General features: G+C 40.0%; 1 protein-coding gene across 3 annotated transcripts in view; it reads right to left on the bottom strand.

Annotated features, from left to right (window-relative positions):
* The window catches only part of EPSTI1 (epithelial stromal interaction 1), an 86,846-nt gene that overhangs the window by 22,550 nt on the left and 46,591 nt on the right, over window positions 1–17,705 (bottom strand). For all 3 annotated transcript variants that reach the window (XM_038387492.2, XM_038387493.2, XM_043504539.1), the window contains 2 exons: window positions 9,174–9,267; window positions 4,664–4,747 (listed from right to left, as the gene is read on the bottom strand). In XM_038387492.2, the coding sequence (XP_038243420.1) occupies window positions 4,664–4,747; window positions 9,174–9,267 (178 nt within the window). The remainder of the gene's footprint in view (window positions 1–4,663; window positions 4,748–9,173; window positions 9,268–17,705) is intronic.

The raw sequence follows: 17,705 nt of genomic DNA, 5'->3' as shown, positions 1-17,705 counted from the left end.
TAAGAAAGATTAATTCAAACTGGGACAGGTGCAGAGAACAGCTACTAAAACGATCCAAGGAATGAGTCTCCTCTCATAAGGTAGGTTTTCCAAAGAGCTTGGCTTGTTTAGCCCTACCAAATGAAGACTGAGGGAAGACATGGTTGCTCTCTATAAATACACCAGAAGGATAAATACCAGGCAGGGAGAGGAGTTATTTAAGTTAAGCATTAATGTGGACACAAGAACAAATAGATATAAACTGGCCACGAACAAGTTTAGGCTTAAAATTAGACAAAGGTTTCTAACCATCAGAGGAGTGAGGTTCTGAAACAGCCTTCAAAGGGGAGCAGTTGGGGGGAAAAACCTAACCGGCTTCAAGACTGAGCTTAAGTTTATGGAGGAGATGGTATGATAGGACTGCCTACAATGGCATTTGGCCCATGTGAGGCTACTAGTAGCAAATATCTCCAACGGCTGAAGATGGGACACTAGATCCAAGTTACTTCAGATAATTCTTTTCCAGGTGTCTGGTTGGTGGGACTTGCCCACATGCTCAGGGTCCAACTGATTGCCATATTTGGAGTCAGGAAGGAGTTTTCCCCTGGGTCACACTGGCAGAGACTGGGTCAGGGTGGGAGGTGTTCACCTTTCTCTGCAGTATGGTGTACAGGTCACTTGTCACTTGCAAGTTTAAACTAGAGTAAATGGTGGATTGTCTATAACTTGAAGGCTTTTAACCATGATTTGAGGACTTTAGTAACTTAGGCAGAGGTTAGGGGTCTATTACAGGAGTGGTGAAAAGATACTGTGGCCTGCAACATGCAGAAGGTCAGATTAGGTGGTCACAATTGTCCCTTCTGCCTTAAAGTCTATGAGTCTACATGGGGCTGGCCTGGTGCTGAGCACTGTGGCGACCCTGCTGGCTCCCCTGTGTCTGCCAGCACTGATAGGACTGACTCTTGAAATGCAGGCGATACCGGCTCTGTCAGGGTTAGAAGCTCCCCGACAGCCACAAATGCCTCTGGCATGGTCGGTACCAAGACAGTGATGGTACAGAGCGGTATCACAGATGTGGAAGGTGCTCCTTCTGGTTCCAGACTTGACAGTGCCAACGTCTACGGGTCTGGCTTTTGCAGTGCTGAAGCAAAGGAGTGCTTGGGCTTAGATTGCACTCAACTCAATTTAAGGAAATTAGTTAGGGAAATTAGTTTAAGGAAATTAGTTAGGGAAGTGGATTGGACTGAAGAACTTATGGATCTAAAGGGAGAGGAGGCCTGGGATTACTTTAAATCAAAACTGCAGAAGCTATCAGAAGCCTGTATCCCAAGAAAGGGGAAAAAATTCATAGGAAGGAGCTGTAGACCAAGCTGGATGAGCAAGCATCTTAGAGAGGTGATTAAGAAGAAGCAGAAAGCATACAGGGAGTGGAAGATGGGAGGGATCAGCAAGGAAAGCTACCTAATTGAGGTCAGAACATGTAGGGATCAAGTGAGACAGGCTAAAAGTCGAGTAGAGTTGGACCTTGCAAAGGGAATTAAAACCAATAGTAAAAGGTTCTATAGCCATATAAATAAGAAGAAAACTAAGAAGGAAGAAGTGGGGACGCTTAACACTGAGGATGGAGTGGAGGTTAAAGATAATCTAGGCATGGCCCAATATCTAAACAAATACTTTGCCTCAGTCTTTAATAAGGCTAAAGAGGATCTTGGGGATAATGGTAGCATGACAAATGGGAAGGAGGATATAGAGGTAGATATTACCATATCTGAGGTAGAAGCAAAACTGAAACAGCTTAATGGGACTAAATCGGGGGGCCCAGATAATCTTCATCCAAGAATATTAAAGGAATTGGCACCTGAAATTGCAAGCCCATTAGCAAGAATTTTTAATGAATCTGTAAACTCAGGAATAGTACCGAATGATTAGAGAATTGCTAATATAGTTCCTATTTTTAAGAAAGGAAAAAAAAAGTGATCCGGGTAACTACAGGCCAGTTGGTTTGACATCTGTAGTATGCAAGGTCCTGGAAAAAATTTTGAAGGAGAAATTAGTTAAGGACATTGAAGTCAATGGTAAATGGGACAAAATACAACATGGTTTTACAAAAGGGAGATCGTGCCAAACCAACCTAATCTCCTTTTTTGAAAAGGTAACAGATTTTTTAGATAAAGGAAATGCAGTGGATCTAATTTACCTAGATTTCAGTAAGGCATTTGATACCGTGCCACATGGGGAATTATTAGTTAAATTGGAGAAGATGGGGATCAATATGAACATCAAAAGGTGGATAAGGAATTGGTTAAAGGGGAGAACTGCAACGGGTCCTACTGAAAGGCGAACTGTCAGGTTGGAGGGAGGTTACCAGTGGAGTTCCTCAGGGATCGGTTTTGGGACCAATCTTATTTAATCTTTTTATTACTGACCTTGGCACAAAAAGTGGGAGTGTGCTAATAAAGTTTGCAGATGATACAAAGCTGGGAGGTATTGCCAATTCAGAGAAGGATCGGGATATTATACAGGAGGATCTGGATTACCTTGTAAACTGGAGTAATAGTAATAGGATGAAATTTAATAGTGAGAAGTGTAAGGTTATGCATTTAGGGATTAACAACAAGAATTTTAGCTATAAGTTGGGGACGCATCAATTAGAAGTAATGGAAGAGGAGAAGGACCTTGGAGTATTGGTTGATCATAAGATGACTATGAGCTGCCAATGTGATATGGCTGTGAAAAAAGCTAATGCGGTTTTGGGATGCATCAGGAGAGGCATTTCCAGTAGGGATAAGGAGGTTTTAGTACCGTTATACAAGGCACTGGTGAGACCTCACCTAGAATACTGTGTGCAGTTCTGGTCTCCCATGTTTAAAAAGGATGAATTCAAACTGGAGCAGGTACAGAGAAGGGCTACTAGGATGATCCGAGGAATGGAAAACTTGTCTTATGAAAGGAGACTTAAGGAGCTTGGCTTGTTTAGCCTAACTAAAAGAAGGTTGAGGGGAGATATGATTGCTCTCTATAAATATATCAGAGGGATAAATATAGGAGAGGGAGAGGAATTATTTAAGCTCAGCACCAATGTGGACACAAGAACAAATGGGTATAAACTGGCCACCAGGAAGTTTAGACTTGAAATCAGACGAAGGTTTTTAACCATCAGAGGAGTGAAGTTTTGGAATAGCCTTCCAAGGGAAGCAGTGGGGGCAAAAGATCTATCTGGTTTTAAGATTCTACTCGATAAGTTTATGGAGGAGATGGTATGATGGGATAATGGGATTTTGGTAAGTAATTGATCTTTAAATATTCAGGGTAAATAGGCCAAATCCCCTGAGATGGGATATTAGATGGATGGGATCTGAGTTACTATAGAAAATTCTTTCCTGGGTATCTGGCTGGTGAATCTTGCCCATATGCTCAGGGTTTAGCTGATTGCCATATTTGGGGTTGGGAAGGAATTTTCCTCCAGGGCAGATTGGAGAGGCCCTGGAGGTTTTTCGCCTTCCTCTGTAGCATGGGGCATGGTTGACTTGAGGGAGGCTTCTCTGCTCCTTGAAGTCTTTGAACCATGATTTAAGGACTTCAATAGCTCAGACATGGGTGAGGTTTTTCATAGGAGTGGGTGGGTGAGATTCTGTGGCCTGCGCTGTGCAGGAGGTCGGACTAGATGATCAGAATGGTCCCTTCTGACCTTAGTATCTATGAATCTAACTCTGATCCACATGCCTAACTGACTTCGATGCCGAGGAATCACCCCTGCTTGGCCGTCTGCTTCTTATGTTTTTTCTTGGGTACTGGGGATGGTGAGCAGTACAATAGGAGGCACAAAATCCAAATGTAACCACACTGAGGCGCTTGGTGCAGACTCGGAGTCTGACTGACCTGGCTCAGATGGAAGTCTCAAGGCCACCTCCATGAGTAGAAACTTTAGTCTGGTGATAATCTTTGTGCGTGTGAGGCTTAAGGTCTCTGAAAATTTGGCGATACTCCTCTGTATGAGCTTCTGCCAAACACTTTAAGCAACTTGAGAGCAGGTGACTCAGGGTCATAGCCTTATTGCAGGCAATGTATGGCTTGACCAAGGCATCCCTTGGCACCAGGAACTGACCAAAACCCTCAGGTGGGTAAAACCTACCCAACTGTACTAAAACACTAATAATCAGAAAAATGCTAAACTATTTACAATAGAGTACAAAGTCCACTGAGAACATTTTTAAAAGCAAGATGAGCCATTCTAGTGATCATTACGGGCAATAAGAAGAAACTGACGGGGCTCAGGGTTACCTAGGCCCTTTATACAGCAGCAGAAGGTGCTCAAGCCACCCTAATGGGTGCCACTGAGGGGGAAATTTCTAGCAACTGTGTGCATATCAAGAGTGGAATGCAAATTAGGTTTCTTAGAATACTAAACTTAGCACCATCAGCTAAAAGGTGTTATGCAGTTTAAATGCAGGGAAAAAAAGCAAACTAATAGTTCAGAGCCAACTAGCTGTAAGCTTTGTAGATGCTTCAAACCACATCTGAACTTTGCAGCTTTGCCTATTTGACTGCCTAAAATTGGTCTGAAGTACTTTTCCTGAGGAGATCCGGTGCTCATGTGCTACAGTAATGAGTATGTTTTTTTAAACTGGTTACACAGCACAGTACATAAAACATTATACATAAACTGTTAACATATTATAATTACCTTCCTCTGTTGTTCTGCCTTCATTTCCTGTAGTCTTCTGTTTTCATCCTCCTGGAGGCTTTGCTTATAAGTGTGGCTTCTAGTCTATTGCACAGCAGAGCATAAAAACAATATATTGACAGAAGATTCCACTCTCAATCTTTATAGAATCAATTAACATAAAACTAGTTGGAGATTTCTAATTACTTAGGGATAGATTCATCTAAGTTTAAAAACCAGACATGAGGCTCTTTTGAGAAAAATCCACCATTTCCAAATTAATTTATATACACCCTTCTTAATACAATTGCTAGGGTGGTTTGTTCTCCAGAGAGACCCTGCCTGCAGTGTTCTATGGTTCAGACACCTCTGGGGGATTTGTTTGAATGGGAGAAGTCTATGAACTAGATCTGAAATCATTAAGTGGCCTGATTCTGCAACCCTTACTTATAATGAGTTTCACAATGCATGTTCTCTTGTCATTTGCAGTTACTGAGGGTGTCATAAATATAAAGGGAAGGGAAAACACCTTTAAAATCCCTCCTGGCCAGAGGAAAAACCCTTGCACCTGTAAAGGGTTAAGAAGATAGGATAACCTCACTGGCACATGACCAATGAGGAGACAAGACACTTTCAAAAGCTGGGGGGAGGGAGAAACAAAGCCTCTCTCTCTGCCTGTGTGATGTTTTTGCAGGGGACAGAACAGGAATGGAGTCTTAGAACTTAGTAAGTAATCTAGCTAGATATGCGTTAGATTCAGATTCCTTTAAATGGCTGAGAAAATAAGCTGTGCTGAATGGAATGTAGATTCCTATTTTTGTGTCTTTTTGTAACTTAAGGTTTTGCCTAGAGGGATTCTCTATGTTTTGAATCTGATTATCCTGTAAGATATTTACCATCCTGATTTTACAGAGGTGATTCTTTTTACTTCTACTAAAATTCTTCTTTTAAGAATCTGAATGCTTTTTTCATTGTTCTTAAGATCCAAGGGTTTGGGTCTGTGTTCACCTATGCAAATTGGTGAGGATTTTTAATCAAACCTTCCCCAGGAAAGGGGGTGTAACTTTGGGAGGATTTTGGGGGGAAAGATATTTCCAAACGGGCTCTTTCCCAATTATATCCCTGTTAGACATTTGTTGGTCGCAGTGAAAGTCCAAGGGCAAAAGGTAAAATAGTTTGTACCTTAGGGAAGTTTAAGCTTACTTTTACCAGCTTAGGTTAGGAGGTTTTCATGCAGGTCCCCACATCTGTACCCTGGAGTTCAGAGTGGGGAAGGAACCTTGATGGGGGGTGGGAGGGAGATGCACTACTCTTACCTTGAGCAAGGACTGTACCTTCCTTTGTGTGTATATCATACTTAGCACATTATTAATGTTAAAACTAACTAAGTTTAGTACAAAAAGTTGTGGTGGCTATCATGTAACTTGACTTTAATAAAGGCTTTGATATAATTCTACACAGGATTCTCAAAAGGAATTTGATAAATGTGAACCAAATGAAGCTACTGAATAATGGGTACATAGTTTGCTATAAAGACTGAATGGAGACAGCAATTATTAATGGTTCAGTCTCGAGCTGGAGGAGCTGTTAGATGTGTCCAGGGAGATTCATTCTGGGTCCAATATTATTTATTACTTTCAGTAATGACTTGAGCGGTTGTGTGGAGAATATATTAATCAAGTTGGAGAACAATAAAAATCTAGACAGGATTGTTAACACTTTGGAAGACTGGATTAAAATGGATATGATCTCAATTGATTAAATGTGGGGGGGGGGGGAGGAAGAGAAGCCACCAATAGAGGACAGTCCCTAAAAATAAACTGAATTTGTCTACTTCCAGTAGGAAGGGATAAATATACACAAATATCACTGGGTACACTAGATAGTAGCACCACAGAAAGGATCTGGGGAATTTAAACTGTTTTTAGCAAGAACTGCATGTCCTTTTCTAGTACATGCAACCACTGACAATCTTAACTTAATGTTAAAAATTAGAATTTAGAGTGACAAATTTTACCTAACCCTTTTCCCAGAAAAAAAAGATACAAATTTGGCAACATGGATACATTTGGGGAATGTTTGTCAGTTTTGCTGAATTGTTCGTGTAACAAAAATTCCAAAAGTCAAAATGTTTTGATTCTAAAGGACTTCTTGTTTTGAAATTTTTCAGATTTCATTTAAAAGAATGTTAACCACTCAAAAATTACATCCACGCTGAACAAAACATTTAATCTGACCTGAATTTGAATATGAATTTTTCATATTTGGAATGGCTAGTGAACTGAAAGTCAGTTATTTTGTCATTTGTATTAAACGTGTCTTTAATAGATTTCTTATATTTTAGAAGTTAAACAAAAAAAAAGCAAGTCACAATTTTTTTTTTACAGGTGAAACAGACTAGTTCAAAATACCACATCAAATTAGCACAATTCAAGAACAACATTTCCCCTTTGCTATTATCTCTTAGTGCTCAAGTGGTTTTATACCAAGTAGTACTCCATTGCTTATGTGTTAGAGCCCCCTTAATGGGGCACACCGGTGCTAGTTTACCTGTAGAGTGGTTCCACTAGCCTGAGCAGACCTTTTACAAATACAAGGCCATAGAATCATGCTAGCAAAAAGTAACATATGCTATACTGGCTTGTGTTAATAAGAGTATCACATATACACAAGCAGCAAGGTAATTCATCTTCTTTACTTGGGCACTGATTAAGCCAGAGTTGAGAGGCAACACACACATTTCTTGCACTATGTTTAACCGCCCCCCCCCCCCGCCCAATTGCAGAGAGTAACAGACATAAAACAGATTGGAATATAAGGCATAAAACTGAAACAGCTTTAGAGTGAGGGGCTCCAGCCATGGATCTGTACCTACTCCACCTCTCCTTAGCCTAGGGCCATCACACTACACTAATGTTTCTGAAATAAGTACCAGTCCTGGGGATGTTTTCAGTTTGAGTACATCCCACTGAAATTTGTAGGACTAGTTCTGCCTCAGATAAATCCACTAGGCTCAGGTCTCATTGTTCAGCTCTCGTGTGGTGACAGGTCGGGAGGCGAACATGGCTTTACGTCATCTTTCTGCCTCTCATAGTCTCTGCCATTTCAGTGGCCTGCTTGGCCTCCAACATAAGTTAGAGCAGCCCTGAAGGTGGCCTTCCAAAGGATGCTGCATCACCTGAAAACAGCCAGAGCATACTGTACTCCAGCCGCATCCCTCCCTTTACCTGCACACCCTGTGTGTTAGTGGCTGCACAAGTAAACTCATTCCTCCGACTCTGTGCCAAGGAGGGAACCTCCCCTACCACTGAAATCCTAAAGGCTGTTTCCACCCATTCTAAGACTCTTATGCCTATGGTGAAGGTAAAGGAAGCCACTGGAAACTGGTCCCAAAGACTCAAACAAAACAAAACAAAACAAAAAAAAAGTACACCCACATCCCCGTCTCTGTTCATGGTATTAAGGGACAGGGAAAGAGACTGTGAAGCAAGGCCTATGAGAAAATGCTGAGGTCTGAACATATTCTCTCTACATCAAGGTTTCTCAACCTGTGAGGCTCCAATGTATTTCCAGAAAGGCTGAAGCAAGACTAAAGCCAAAAGGGAGAGGAATTTTTTTCTTCTTCTTAGTAGCTGACACTTAAGATTCAGCAGACACTAAAGCCTCTATGGCATATGAGCTAATCAATAAAGGTTTCCAAGCTTTGCTGACTCCAGGGTATGTAGCAACCATCTGTAATTTCTTCTGCACACAGTAGCTGATCTGTTGTCTGTCGCCCCACCTGTAATCTGGGCATGGCTCTACAAACATTGGCATAATGACTCCCCACAGGACATGCTTCCTGAAGCAGGGCAGCCCAAACAGCTGAGTACACTTCAGGAATTATTGATTAAACAAACAATGAGGTAGTTTTTCCTTTGTTAAGAATGTAGGAAAAAAAAACCCTCAGGAAAGATGTAAAGAGCAGTTATTCTGATTAGTTACTGGTGGCTGATTACAGTAGTGATATTATGAGACAAGATATCAGACCACTTCAGAAATCTGACAACCCACCCAAGTTGGTTTTAGAATAATTTTTCTAGGAGATACTGGAGAGTAGACTTTACTCCTATGGCTGGATTTTTAAAATAACTCGGCACCCAGCAGCTTCCATTTATGCATCTAAATGAAATAGCCAGGTTTTCAAAAGGACTTAGCAATCAGAAGGGTTAGTTGCTCTCAGTGGGAACTGGTGGATGCTGTGCACTTCAGTTAAGGTCAACTTTTTAGGAGATACTGAGCATTTGGGAAAATCTGGCTCTTGAATGATCAGGGATGGATTTATGAATAACGAAGCCAGTCTGCACAATGCAGGGGAAGGGTTTGTGAGGCTGTAGCCATCCTTCCAAGACAGACAATTCCATGATATGCATTGCACTGAGTCTGTGCAGTATGTTAAACTAAATGAAACATTAACATTGTACTGTTGGTAGCACCATTAGCATTGGCAGAACATTACAGAGGAGGTTTCATATTCCATAGTAGGACTTACCCATGCTGTAGATTCTGGGCTAGGATTAGCCATTTGATAGGAGTTTCTCTTTGGCAAACCCAAGTCCAATCTGTCCAATAGTTCAGTGGTTTTGCTACAGAGAAACCCAAACAGAATTGTTAGTGCTTTCTTGAAATATAAATACAGCCTACAATTGTGTCCCTAGATTCTAACCTAGATTTATAGTGCAAGAACAGAAAAGCACCATAGCTAGAACAAAAGGTTTGAGAGCTAGAAAGAATGAAATAGAACATGAAGTGATATGGTGGATAAGGCATTTGTTGGGAGTGATTTTTTTGAGAGAGAAAAAGAACCTATTTCTGTGTTAAAGGGGCCTCTCTCTCTCTCTCTCTCTCTCTGCCATTTTCAACTCTTATTCTGATACACATCCTATCAGATTTCAGTATCAGCAGCATATATTGCTTATCTGAATCCTTTGTTCTAAACCCTCCTACCAGCATCTTAAATGACAAGATTATTTTAAAGTATTTTTTTCATGCTTAGTACAATGCACCCTTACATCAGATTCTTTCGTCTCTCTACTGGGTTAAATAAAATCAAATTTAATAGAAGAGTTATTCTTGTCTTGAATTGCAATAAAGCTGTACATCATCGTCTCTGTAGATAGGTCCATTGGTCAAACGGATGAATTTATCAACACACGGACCCTGGACCCGATTTTCAAAACATGTAACTATGTGCTTAATTTCATTCCATTAGGCAAATATTTGATTCACATGCTCAGTCATGGTAGCCATGCACAGGCAATATAAAAATGAAGCCAGATTTTGCCAAGGAAAGATCTTCATGGAGGCATTTCCAGAATTCACCACAACTTGCCTGGCATACCTGTTATTCAAGTCTCTGCGCATGCAGGTGTGATTGGGTGGTGAGAACATGTGTTATGGTTTGTGGAGATCTATTGAGTTTAACCTTGTGCTGCACTGTGATTTCTTTCATAGCTGTGCCTAGATGCATTCATAAGCACATTTTTTTAAAAAACACCTGAAAAAACAGATATGGATTTGGGATACACTGTGGCAGATTATAGTTTCATAAAGAAATATATGGCAACTTAAGGTACAGCCTGCTCTCATGGGGTTTATAGTGTTTACAAGGAGACCATATGCAAAAGAAGCCCTTCCTCCCACACACAAATGTAAAGAGATAATATGCACTTCTTAGCTTAACTAAGCTTAGAAATGCATATGAAAACTCCACTGGCATCTGTACATTTTCAAGCTCTTGTGCCCAAACATCTGTGCCCAAACGCAATAGATTAGAAATAGTGTAGCTAATATGTAAGACAACTGCAGCATTTTGTGGCCTATTGCATATGGATTCTGGCAGCTGCATGCTAGATGCACCACTCAGCCACTTTGTTCCTTACAGACTGGGCCACTTACGATTTTTTTTTTAAACGCAAAGAATAGTACTTATTACTGAGTCCTGCTAATGACGATCAGCACCAGTCACAGCAGTAAGGTCAGGATCTTGCTCTATGCTGATCTGATTCTTCCCTCCACCCCACCCCCCAGATTTGTTTTTCATCTTTAAATGCAACCTGAATTCTTTATATTTCTCTGAAGAGCACACTAGCTTATTTTGACACTGTGTTGAATTACTGGTGTAGTCATTTCAAACCCAAGATGAGCTTCAACATAGTCAAGAGGATCTTAACATAATAAAGAGGAAAGAGAACCTGGAGAGGCCAGGCAGCATCCAAATAGTGTCATAGCAGGTTTGTTTTTTCTATACTGGGTAGTTTCCTAATTTTATTAGTAATCAAAGCTGTGAGCTGAGCTCTCTACTGGTGTAGCTCTTTGGCTTAGAGTTACACCAGCAGAGAATTTGGCCCTGTTTCTCTAGAGTGTTTTACAACTTTAAGAGGGAAAGTGTAACATCAAAATAATATACACTATTTTAACAAATCCAACCTGTGATGTTATCTGATTAAATATGACCATGTAGATGATTGTTGCTACCACTGTTATTTAATTGCAAAAAATCTTGTACAAATTATGTCAAGTAAGGTGTCTATGGAAAGGTTATGATTTCCTGAATAGGATTAGGCTATTTGTATGCATGTATTATTTTTGTATTTGAAGTTATGAGTATTGGCTCTGTATCTGTATTTCAAATAGGTTTGCTCCTGCGGTAACACCCACAAGGTATTTAGCCTGCACATCTTGAAGGGGCTATTCAAGTTAAGTGGCCCATCAAGGGACACTTAACTCACAATGGACTATGAAAAACGCCCATCTACGCCTGATGGACTTTCATGTGAACAAGTGGTAATGGACTCTGGTGTCTAAGCAAAATCATGCATGGACATGTAACTTGCCCATGTGACTCCAAACATCATCTTTCTACCTGTAATTTTCCCACTAGCTGTGCTGAAGGCTTTATTTGAAACAATAGGTTTCCTTCCACATGGCAGGAGTTATAAAAGGCCCTGGAAACACCTCCACTTTGCCTCTTTCCTGCTCAAACATGTGGACTATGAACTTACACTAATGGGAGCATTCTAACTAAGGGATTCTTCGAAGAGCTTCCGATGATTTGGAAGCAATCAGAGACTTGACTTAAACCAGCAGTTTATTCCATCACTGCTATGAGCCTGAACCAAGAACTTTGCAATTGTTGTTTGTATTTGATTCCTTTAACTAATGTTAAGTCTTACTTTTCTTTCTTTTTATAAATAAACCTTTAGATTTTAGATACTAAAGGATTGGCAACAGCATGATTACTGGGTAAGATCTGAGTTGTATATTGGCCTGGGTATGTGGCTAGTCCTTTGGGATCAGAAGAACATTTTATTTGATTAAATTGGTTTTAAATAACCACTCATCTTTAAGTCTAGGGTTTTTGGTGGTTATACAAGGACTGGAATGCCTAGAGGAAACTGCTTTTCTGACTTCTTGTTAGCCAGTGTGATGAAACAGAAGTTTCTTTGTTGCTGGTTTGGTATATCCTATGGGAGAATAACCACCAGTTTGTGGGGGGCTGTCTGCCCTATTTCTCAGCAGTTTGTCCTGAATTTGATATTCTCAGTTGTGACCCACGGAGGCATGGTGACACAACCAACCAACAAAAATGAAAAATCCCCACAAAATTCTTATACAGGTAACAAGCAACAACACTTTGAAATCTCTTACATTGAATAATCTATAGACAGCAAAAGTGAATTTGACTTATGAATTTGATTACTTCATTTTTACTTCTCAAGCTGGGAGAAATGCCAAAGCTTATCTGATCAACCTCCCTTCATATTTCTAATCAATTTTACTTTCAGGGTCCCATGCACTTACAGAACACTGCATTTTGGGGTGTTGCTGGTACCACAGGAAGGGTGAGTTGTTTTGTTTTTTAAAAGCTGTTTCCACTGGAATAAATTTAAAAATTCCTAGAAACGCTTATTGGTTTTAGTCTTTGAAAAGCTTATTTCTACAAAATCTAAGTGCTGATCCCAAGACAGTCCCTTTGGGTGCAATGAGGGAACTGATGTCAGCTAAAGGAGTGTGTGTCCAGAGCTCATAGTAAATAGATACAAAAGGAAACCATTGTTTAGAGGCTCTTAATGTGGGGAAAAACCAAAATTTAAAAAACCCATTAGTACAACTATACAGTTGAGATTTAAAGTCACACAAATGCCATGGCAACTTCAACTGTGTCACAGTAACCTTAGCTGTATGTGCATTACTGTGTGCGCCTATCCTATATGTAGAGTTATGCTACACAATACACAGGGAACCAAGGTGTGCTGAGACCTGAATGGGACCTCCCTTATGCATAGTTCAGCAGCTCAGGAGGCATTAATCTCCCTGCAGAAATGACACAGAGCCAGAGCCAGCCTCCCACGCGTGCAACCATTATAGTGGTGGTAGTCCCAGAGCTCCCGCTGAGATACTACACTTCCATACTAGTAGCTTCTAACCCAAGGCTGTGGCTTTAAGCCACAGTCAAGGTCACAATCCTCAGCATAAGGGTATAGAAAATAAAATACCTTTTAAAAGAAACTCAACTGAGCTGCTTTTAAATAAGTAGGTGTTAGAAAGAAATTCAGGATCACATGCAGCAACACAAAATTCTGTGCAACTATAACTCAAGTCACAGAAGTGCAATGCTTTTGTATTTGCACAACATATGCTATCATATTACCCAGTGCTGTGTGCTCAAAATGAAAGTTCCTACTGCAGGACACACACACACACACACACACAAGCATGCATGCTTGCTGCAGGCCCTAACTATCAGATTCCTCATCATCAAACTGTACAAAGAGTAATTTTAAATATTCTATGTATTTTTTTTAAAAACTAATAAAAACCCCTATATTTCTAGTTACAGGAGGGATTATAGAAAGCAGTGTAATAAAGTCCATTGAATTTTCAGCATACTATTGGTACTCCCAACAAAATCATGATCTACAAGAGATTTAGGCCCCAGTCTACAACTGGATCAATATTGGCAGACCTCTAAACTCTGATCTGACTGCAGTATCACCTAAAATTTCTAATCATTGTAATGGAATGTTAAACTGTATTATACTGTTCAGGCACTGGGTGGTAGTGTGTAAAAATACCTTAGCTAAGCTAACCTCAGCCATACCTTGCAGAACATTAAAGGATCTTATGATAAACATATCTGGTGTGTATAAGCAAGCTCTGTAGCCAGTCCATATCTGGTACAGAAGCACATGACATGGTGTCAGGAGTAAACTAAGAACAGAAACAAAAGAAAAATAGCAACAATGCAGAGATAGAGATGTAGGATCTCCTCAACATGCCACTCTTCAGTGCTCCAGACAACTTCAACTTTGACAAACTCCAGAATGGACAGACTGGAAACATTTATTTTTCAAGATTTTTACATTGCTACCAAGCTTCACAAAAACTATAAATATACAGGTATCTTCTTTAATTTATATTATGGGAAAGCTGGCAGACCAGATCTTTAATTCCTTTGACTTTAAAGAAGACTGCCACAAAGATGACTAGGAAAGAGTTCTGGCTATTTCTGGTGCATATTTTATACCTCAGAAATGTGGTTTATGCAGGAGCAGGTTTTCGCCTGAGAATTCAAGAACCAGGGGAAAACGTTGAATGTTTTATAAGAACTCTGCATACATTGCCTGAAAACTGATTTTGGAAATCATAGAATATCAGGGTTGGAAGGGACCCCAGAAGGTCATCTAGTCCAACCCCCTAAATGGAAACCATGAAAATATAAGACTTGATGGTTACTGGGTTTACAGATAAAAATCTTTCACAACAGCTACAATTGGAGAGATAAGACCTTAGCACTGGCTATACAGATAGCAAAGCAAGAATTAATCAAGCAACAGAACAAAAGGCAGGAGCAACTTGAAAAACCTGAAAGTGGCTTAGAAGCTATAAACAGACACTTGCATGTGAAAAAAAGTTACTATAATAAAATCACTGAGGCAAGGAGAGAACTCCCAGACTAAGAGGGACAAATTCCAGCCTAGGTGCAGAACATATGGAAAAAGTCATATCCCAAAAGAGGATGCATGTCCAACCAGAGGCGCGTGATATAATACATGCACAAAATATGGACATTTTTTACCTGTGTTTGCCTCACCATAATGGTCTGGAAGTTGACTCATATTACAGACAATCAAGAGCCACTGTTTCTGGGATCAATCACGTATGATGACAGAGCTTGCCTGGAGAGTGAAACTGAATATTCCTAGCAAGACTGTCTCTAAAAGTGACTTGGGAGCTGGTGTCACAGTCATCTCAGAAGGAACGTACAGTCACTTTCAAGCCCTCCCAGAGCTTCAGTCACGTGACAAAGCTCTGGCTGGCCCTGGAGCTATTCCGAACTGCATGGGCCAGTTCAGCACAGAAATAACTTACAAAAGACAAAAAGCTATGCATTCAGTGTGCATGTAATCAAAGAATCAAAGACCAACAACCCTCTCAGTGTAGCAGCCATGATGGGACTAGTAACAGAAGAGAGAGAACTCTATGGAGGATTTGATGATATTGGACTTTTGCAAGGAGATCCAGTGAAAAATCAACTTAAGTGACAATTCTGGATCAGTCAGTGTACACACACCTCTACCAGAGAGATCTTGGAAGAGACTAAATGCAGATTTATGCAAATTCAAAAGACTGGTTGACCTAGTCATTGCGGACTATTTTTCCAGGTATAAAGAAATAAATGTATTCGAAAGACTGAACGTCTCAGTGTTATTGAGAAACTGCATTGTGCTTTTGCTCACTTCGGTATTCCAGAACAACTCATGATGGACAGACGATGGATCACAATTCACCGTGGCAGAATTTAAGTCATTTTGAATGAAATATGATTTTATTCATCTTACTAGCAGTCCACATTGCCCACAAGTGAATGGAGAAGCTGAGAGAGCTTGTGTAGACAGCCAAGAAAACCTTGTAGCAGGAAGGTCCATTCCTGGCTTTTCTGAATTGCATGTCAACACCAATATCAGCTATTGGATACAGTCCAGCACAACTCTCAATGGGAAGACAATTAAGAACTACTGTTCTTTTCAAAGTTAGAATCTGTCTCAGAAGGAAAAAGAGAGTCTATGAATACTTTTACAAGCAAACAGACAACACTTAAAGAGCTGCCAGGTCTAGAACCTGGTGATCAAGATCACGTCAGATTGGATGGAGAAAAAGATGGCCAAATCCAGCTGTCAAAGAAAAAATAATTCAGCACCCATATTGTATGAGAATGAGACCGAGTGGAGCATTCAACAAAAACCACTAACAGCTACAGTTTGTTCCTCAGAAAGAACAATCAACAGAGAAAACCGTACAGACTGCAGATGCAGAACAAGATGACGAAGTCTCAAGGATTCCAAACTGACCTCAGGCAGTCATTGCAACTAATGGAAAGCCAGATGACCAAGTTGTTATGCGTTTGGGTCATGTAATTAGAAAACCAGTAAGATTCAGACACACTTAACAGACTGTTCCATACTGAACTTCAACATGATAGTGTAAATGGTAGAAATGTAGAAATTAAAGGGGATGAAATGGAATGCTAAACTATTATATTCAGCCACTAGGTGGTGCTGCGTGTAAAAATACTGTATTTAAAAGAACCACAGCCATACTAGGCAGAGCATTCAAAGATCATGGGGGTGTGTGTGTGTGTGTGTGTGTGTGTGGCCAGTCAATATCTGGTACGGGAACATGACAAGCATGGAGTTCAGCTCTTACCAATTGTATTTTATTGCAATTAATCACATAAATGTCATTCGCAAAAAGAAAAGGAGTACTTGTAGCACCTTAGAGACTAACACATTTATTTAACCATAAGCTTTCATGAGCTACAGCTCACTTACGAAAGCTTATGCTCAAATAAATTTGTTAGTCTCTAAGGTGCCACAAGTACTCCTTTTCTTTTTGCAAATACAGACTAACACGGCTGCTACTCTGAAACCTGTCATAAATGTCATTGTAGATCCATTAGTTAAAGATGTGACAACATCTTGAAAAGCCTGTAAGTGCATATTTAATGATTCAGTGTATGAGAAAAGGATGCTGAATTGGGCACCTTGTCTGGTGATAAACTTCCCTGAAAAGCAGTCACAATATTTTTTAGCCTGGGCACAAATTTCCTTACCTGCCCTTTACAATGATTTTTTTTTTAAAGTGGGATATTTTATATGCCTATGAAAAAACCTCCATGGGCAACACTTTCCAGAGCTATGTTAAAATATTAAAAAACCACCACCCTTCTATTGTATTTTTAATTGTTACTTCTGATTGAAAGTAGTGGCTATTAATATTGTTGCTTTAATCAGTGGAGAGTAAGCTACCGTTATCTATTTTTTAAAAGCTGGTATATTTGTTTTCCACAGTACCTTTACATCTATCACAAATCTGATGCTAGGATTTATTTCTCCCTATGATTTTCAGTAATCTCTACCTTCATTTTTTAAAATCATACCTTTTTATTAACAAAATAAAACAACTTCTGAACTCTGCCTGCTCAGACTGTGGGATCTCCAGCAACGCAGCTTTATTCCATTATTCTAACAGCACCCCAAGGCATGCTAGATATCTCCCAGAACAGATAAAATACATGATCCAGACCAGAGAAGCTTGCATGCCAACTGGAGACATAAAACAACAATGGGGTACCAAGACAGTAGGAATGTTTGGGGAAGAAGAACAAGGGAAACAGCTATCAGATTACATGCCTGCTCTGTCCTTTTACAATGCTCATCCTACTCATTCTACAATTTCTCTTCTGGTCCACCTGGAGAGTAGTTAAAGTCCCCCATGAATAGTGTTCTAGATATTTTTTCCTGGCCTGCATGCACATTTCTTATCTGGCCTTTACCATGTAATAATGGGACTAATTGTAATCACATATTTAAGTTTCATTCCAGATACCACCACTATACTGCTAAATTCATATATATCTATATCTATATCTATATATCTATATATATATATATACATACACACACACAGTTTCCTGCATTGCCCCATCAGAATCAACATGCTTAGTCTGGTTCCCTTGGAG

Source organism: Dermochelys coriacea, chromosome 1 (assembly GCF_009764565.3).
Source record: "Dermochelys coriacea isolate rDerCor1 chromosome 1, rDerCor1.pri.v4, whole genome shotgun sequence".
Classification (NCBI taxonomy): Eukaryota; Metazoa; Chordata; order Testudines; family Dermochelyidae; genus Dermochelys; species Dermochelys coriacea.
Note: the sequence above shows the minus strand (reverse complement) of the source record. Positions and strands in the feature narration are given on the sequence as shown.